The 6,715-nt window shown below is 40.6% G+C and overlaps 1 protein-coding gene across 1 annotated transcript; it reads right to left on the minus strand.

Moving 5' to 3' along the window:
• Positions 1-405: 405 nt before the first annotated feature.
• On the minus strand, positions 406-4,068 carry LOC123445320 (long chain base biosynthesis protein 2d). The gene is made up of 12 exons (XM_045122283.1): positions 3,795-4,068; positions 3,655-3,720; positions 3,040-3,128; positions 2,797-2,942; positions 2,577-2,701; positions 2,405-2,498; positions 2,159-2,322; positions 1,687-1,848; positions 1,481-1,607; positions 1,223-1,389; positions 962-1,069; positions 406-784 (listed from the first exon to the last, which is right to left on the minus strand). The coding sequence occupies exons 1-12, from the start codon at positions 3,918-3,920 to the stop codon at positions 689-691; spliced, it is 1,470 nt and encodes a 489-aa protein (XP_044978218.1). The 5' UTR covers positions 3,921-4,068; the 3' UTR covers positions 406-688.
• Between the last annotated feature and the right edge of the window lie 2,647 nt (positions 4,069-6,715).

Here is a 6,715-nt window from a genome sequence, read left to right on the forward strand (position 1 = left end):
CTTCATGTCCTTGCAGCACAACTGTAAAACCATACTACAGTCTACAGCTGTAATTCAAAGGAGAGGACTCGAAAGAAAGAAAGAAAGAATAAAAGCACAGCTGTGAAACCTACACAGCTGCACCTGATGGGGAGCCATATTGAGATAATTCAATATGATCAAACAACACTACTATCCAACACATTGACCACTAAATGAGTGTTTAACCACTCATGCAGAGCACTGGACAGATTTAAAGACCCAATTTTGTTTCGGCTGTTCTGACACCTGGTTTATGAAACTAGACCCAAAAGTCCTAGGTCACATAAACAAGATCTGACAGATACTGAATCTCAGTTTTTTTTTTGTCAAGCTGGTTTCAGACATGGTCGATGCAGCTAATGTTGTGCCTTGAGAGGAAGTCAGTAATAAGGGAATTAGTATCTACATGATTTCAGTCACTTACAAGGTTGTACAGGGATTCCTTTTTTCTTGAATTCGACAAAACAGTGTGTAGAACCGTGTTATGTTTCAAACTATGATGGATGATAATACAGTCTGTACAAAATCAAAACCACTTCAGAAAAAGGAAAATGAAGGGTCCTGAGGTGCACAAAAGAGCAAAACTAAGGCATGGTGCACTACCAAGATGACCCAGTAGATCTAGCATAACAGCAGCAGAATTCGCCCAATTGTCCATTGTCACTATTCACTCAATCTTCTTAAGTTTGTCAACAGATGCAATCTTCTCTTGCTCAACTGGGAAGTACTTGATTCCGATGAGATCACCAACTTTGCTGATAACCTGAACAATTTGCATGAAATTTTATACATGACCGGGGGATATATTGTGTACACAACACATAATCTACAAATGCATTCATATTCCATGGATTCAGATCAATTGTACTCTGTATTTGGAATTAAAGTGAAACTGTCGCAACGAAGCATGTAGGGGAATTGACAAGAGTGTTGACTTTACCTCCAACCCTTTAATTAGATCTTCCCTGGATTGGGAAGCTGAGATACATATCCTAGCTCTGGCAAGTAGTAGTGGCGTAGCAGGAAATGCAACAGTCACGACAGCAACCTAGAATTACAGAACATGCCACATTACAGAAAGAAAATCAAAAGTTCACCAAATAGAAACATAAACATGAACTGCTTGAGAAATTCTCTTGCAGATGTAATAAACAGATGACGACGTGCATCTAATGGATGGTCACTACATATGAAAACTCACATTTTGTCGCAGGCACTCCCTTGAGAAAGCAGGAATTTTAGCAGGATTGTAAAGCATGATAGGCATGACAGGTGAATCATTATCTCCCAGCACCTCAAAACCCATTTTCTGAAGCTCTGAACGGAAAAAATTGCTGTTCTCCCGAATCTGAGCAAGCTTCTTGGCCCCTATTTAAAGCAACGACTGCGTTAGGAATTTCTCCAAGACAAAGAGACACATGGAAGCCCTAATAAAAGCATTAAATCCTTCCTGATATACCTCTGTTAGATCCATCTTCCCCAAGGACAACCTTTATCGCAGAGATAACCTGCTGGACTGCTGGAGGTGACATGGACGTTGCATAAATATGGGCTGGGCATGCATGCTTAAGATGGTGAATGATCTCCTAAGAACATAGAATGACATATGGGTCAGATTTATCAAATATAAAATTCAGTCAAGATTGGTAGGTGGATCTTTCATACTTTTGATGCTGCAATGTAACCTCCGCATGATCCAAATGATTTTGTAAATGTTCCCATCATGATGTCCACATCAGCTGGATCCACTCCTAGTAGTTCACATACACCTCTTCCAGTCTTTCCAACAGCTCCAATACTGTGTGCCTCGTCTAAATATGTGTAAGCCTATTAAGATGTTTATAAGAACTCCGAGTCAATACACCGATACATCACTAATAGTTGGAAATTTTTGAACAGCTTGTGAACTTCAGTACTATATACTCCCTCCGTCCCAAAATTCTTGTCTTAAATTTATCTAGATATAAATGTATTTAGTCACGTTTTAGTATCTAGATACATTCATTTCTAAACAAACATAAGACAAGAATTTTGGGACGGAGGGAGTATGACACAAGTAAGAGTTCTAGCATGCAAAGGAACTACAGTTTTCGTTACTAATAACAGAACAAGGAGTCAATATGCGCAATTCTCACACCTTGTATTTCTTGCAGACAGCCATAATCTCAGGGAGGTTGCATAACTCCCCTTCCATGCTATAAATTCCCTCAACAATCACAATTATCTTCTTCCATGGCCTGTGTGTACGAGGTTGTCCCCCTGCAATCTGCTCCCTAAGTACGTCTTCCAAATGTGCAGGATCTGGAAGAATATAACGGAAGCATTAAACTTCATGCCTCATCGTTAAGTGCACTACATGAGATGCAGCTGTTAGCAAGCTTACTGTTATGTTGAAAAACCCGGACAGTAGCCCCTGAACCCCTGGCTCCATTCACTATAGAAATATGGTTCAATGAATCACTAACTATCAGCCCACCCTGGTATCATCAAAATACATTAGTCCAGCATGTATCAGAAAAAGAGAGGACAAATAAAATACTCAGCTCACCACAGACCTTCCCAATCAAAATAGGAATGATTGCAGAGTTTGTCACATAACCCATGCCAAAAAGAATAGCTGCAGGCTTGCCAACAAATCGTGCAACTAGCTCCTCGAGCTCTGTGTGCAGCTTAGTATTTCCTAAGGTTATATACAGATCAATTAGCGTTACTATTACCATATTATTGCAGTATCAAGTGGAGGCAAACTTATGGCAAGGACATACAAGCACCTACCTCCATCAACTCGGGCACTGCAAGTACTGGCAGAGTATTTCTTGAGTGACTCGATAACACGAGGAGTGCAGTACTCATCTGCTGCAGCAAAACCAAGGTAGTTGTAGGAACCCAAGTTAAGACACTTGGATGTTTTTGTGGTACGTCTGCATCAAAGATGCACTGAATTAGAGGCCAGCATTCATCCTGGGATAAGATTTGCTTTGCTAATTAGGTGTGGAGTCAAATTTGAGGAAAACATACTGGAGTGTCTTGTTGCCGTCATTTGATTGACGCTCAACTACATCAAACCAAGCATCGGGCGCACTGGCAATAGGTCGGCCGAAACAGTCCTGCCAGCCCAATAAGGAAGGTAAACAAAAGTAAGGAATCAGTGGACCCTGTATAAATATGGTTTCATACACATTTCTCAGACTAAAGATTAGTTCTATCTGATAACTATCTATTCTGTACCTTGGAGTGGAATAGCACACAAATATGCAAGAATGAATGACACGTTCAAGATGCCTCAAAACAAGCAACCCTTTTCACTTCATTCAACTATTAATTAGAGTAATGGAACAAAGTTTCACTTGAGATCTCATGGTTCCAAGCATAAAATTTGGGGTTTATGTATGTAGGAGCATATAGTAAAAGGCAAAGAAAAAGGGCTAAAAAGAAGCTAGCAAGTAGAAAAACAGATCAAATGAATTTTCACCCTCTGTCATGTGATCTACCTAAGCAGGCACATAATTTACCACGCCCACCACCACTAGGGAACTCAGTCAACTCACTCAGAATTGCATGATCCAAGCCCATCTTCAGAAGGAGAAGAAAGTTCGAGCTTTACGAATCGTCAAAGTGGGGAGGAGATCTCACCTGGATGCGGAGGTAGAGGCGGCGCGTGTAGAAATCCTCGTACCCCAGGCAAATGGGCGCGTAACCCTGCGGAACGGACAGCACGAGCAGCGTCAGCAGCGGGGATAAGAGCACGGCGAATCTGAAGTAACGGGACGGACCTTGAGGTTGCTGGATTTGCCGGCGTCGAGGATCCGGCGGAAGAAGTCGCGGAAGTGGCCGAAGGCGAAGAGGAGGCCGTAGCTGAAGAGCGTGGTGAGCGCGGTCAGGTACGGGAGCCTCACCATCCTCGCCCTCCTCGCTCCCTTCGACGCGGCACGCGGCGGGGGGGCGGGGGGCGGGGGCGGGAGCGGTGTTTATTGGCCGCCTGGAGGAGCGACGGGGTCGTCAACGGCGGCGTGGGGTGGCGACCGGCCAATGGTTTCCGATGGCGACTGGCTAGATTGGAAAAATTGGAATCTTTGGGATTAGGGTGGGGGGGTGAGACTAACGGGGCGGTGGCGACGCGCGTTTGAACGAGGACGCCGACGACGGACGCAGCCCGTCGCACGGACACCCTGGCGGGTCCGACTCCAGCTCACCCGCGGAGCACCGCACCGCGACGCACCTCACCTCCGTTGGTTTCGAGGTAATTTCGTATGGTGAAATTCCGTTTTTTTTAAGAGAAAATTGTCCAATTCAAGCAAAATATTTTTTTGGACCATCGAAAAATAAAGGTCCTGCTTCCAGTGAGGCGATTAGTAGTACTATAGTAAATATGTCCGTGCGTTGCAACGGGAGAAATATATACATTATACGCTAGCCAAATAAGCGTAATATTTTTTTAAGGATTGACACAATACCTTCACATATAAGCATCCTCTGTTTTAACATGGTGACTCATCATGTTGTCACTTAACTTTCTCTTTCACCCTCGTTGATGATGGTCGCGATGTTCAGGTGATGACAATGCATTCAACGCGCTAAATCCAAGGCCTATGAGCTTGCTACTACATGTCACATTTGTCATTATGCTGCGTAAGAGAATTTTTTTTAAAAACAAATCTCACCGACCATGAGCTACTTTCAATGTCTAGACATATAAAGACTTTCGAAAATCTAATCAAATCCTAGACATAAAAGGCTTTGAATCGGTGAACAGTTTTTGAATTGACATTTTTTTTGAAAATCACCAACATTTGTTTTGTGTTCGAACATTTTCTGAAATGCAAGAATTTTTTTTGAATTCATGAGCATTTTTGACTCAATAAACATGTTTTGGATCGCATAACTTTTTTAAAAATTGGGGAACAAAATTTAAAATTTGTGTTTTTTTACTTTTTTTTGAACATTTTCTAAAATTTGATTGACACTTTTTGCAGATTCCCAAATATGTTTTGTGTACATATTCTGAAATGTATTTTCTGTACGAACATTTTTTGACTTTTTGTTTTGTGTACGAACATTTTCTGAAATGCATGAAAAGTTTTTGAATTCATGAGCATTTTTTGACTCAACAAACATGTTTTGAATCGCTTAACTTTTTTGAAAATGCGGGAACAAATTTTAAAATTTGTGTTTCTTTACTTTTTGTAAACATTTTGTAAAATTTGATGGACATTTTTTATAGATTTCCGAATATATTTTGAACAAATGATCATTTTTTTGAAAATCAAGAACATGATTTTATTTCCTGACTATTTATTTTTCAAATTGTGATTTTGTTTTGTGATTTCAAACAGTTTTACAAATACACCAATATATTTTGAATCCATGAAACTTTTATTATTTCCTTAGAAAATTAAATTCTGATGCATTTTATAATTTCTCAAACGTTTCTTTAAAACTCACCATATTTGAAATTTGAAAACCCCGAATTAATATAAAGAAGGAAGAGAACAGAATAAGAGAAGAAAAAAAATGAAAAAAAACAACGGAGATATGTGCAAGATGGGGGATTGAACACTGCATGCGTGGCTAGAAGTGGAATGCCTCAACCACTACAACGCTAGCTTGTTTCTACTTCTATAGTAACATCTCCTTGTAATAAAGGACTATGCCGCCACTTTTGGAAAAAATAAATCAAAACGTTTTTCTTTACTTATGGGTGGCACAGTGGGTAATTTAAGTCAACTTTGAGGGTAATATTAATGACGGACGACAGAAGCACTAATTGCTTTATTAGTAGGTATAGATATGTATATATACTCCCTTCGTTCTTAAATATAAGTCTTTTAGGAGATTTCACTAGGAGTCTACATACGAAGTAAAATGAGTGAATCTATAATCTAAAATATGTCTATATACATTCGTATGTAGTCCACTAGTGGAACCTCTAAAAAGACTTATATTTACAAACGGAGGGAGTATACTATAGTAATAATACTTATATAATGTCATAAATGCCAACACAATAGGTTTATTAGCTTATTCGTACTTACTTACAAGTAAAAAATTATAGAAAAATTGTAATGGGATCTCCTAAAAGTTTTGTTTTGGGCAATTCATAATTTCTTCGGCCAAATGCATTTATCCCGTTTTAAATTATAAATCCTCGAACAACATAAGCAAGTGTTGCGGCTTAAACATCGAGGCCATCATCCATCACCACAACGGTTCTTTCTCGAGGCACCACCGCATTAGGATTGTGTCCTTTGTCCATCCCCGGTTGGCCAGACATGGACACGACATCATGCCGTCAAAAAGGGTCATCGCCCTCTCATCCTAGTTCGAAGGTTGTCACATCATCGATACTCTTAATGGTTTACCACGGAACCTCAATGAGCAATTAGCAATCGAGTTGTTAAGAGAGAGGGTGTAGGGAACGTCGATCACACAAGTAGAGCTCCTCATGAACACCGCGTCAACCACGCCACAACCAAGTTGAAAGGAAGACTGGAGGGGTGAATAGGCAACTACCAATTCCACCATTTCTTCCCTTTTTTCCTTTATCTGTTCCTTGGCCGAAATAGGCCCTATTGGGCTGGCCACACCAACCCACTAAGGGCTGGTGCACCACCTTTAGGCCTATTAGGTTCTCTCCCGGTTGAGTGACCCCTCCCGGTAAAACCCAGAACCCATTCATCACTCCCGGTAAATTACC

The sequence above is a fragment of the Hordeum vulgare genome, chromosome 3H (assembly GCF_904849725.1).
Source record: "Hordeum vulgare subsp. vulgare chromosome 3H, MorexV3_pseudomolecules_assembly, whole genome shotgun sequence".
Lineage (NCBI taxonomy): Eukaryota > Viridiplantae > Streptophyta > Magnoliopsida > Poales > Poaceae > Hordeum > Hordeum vulgare.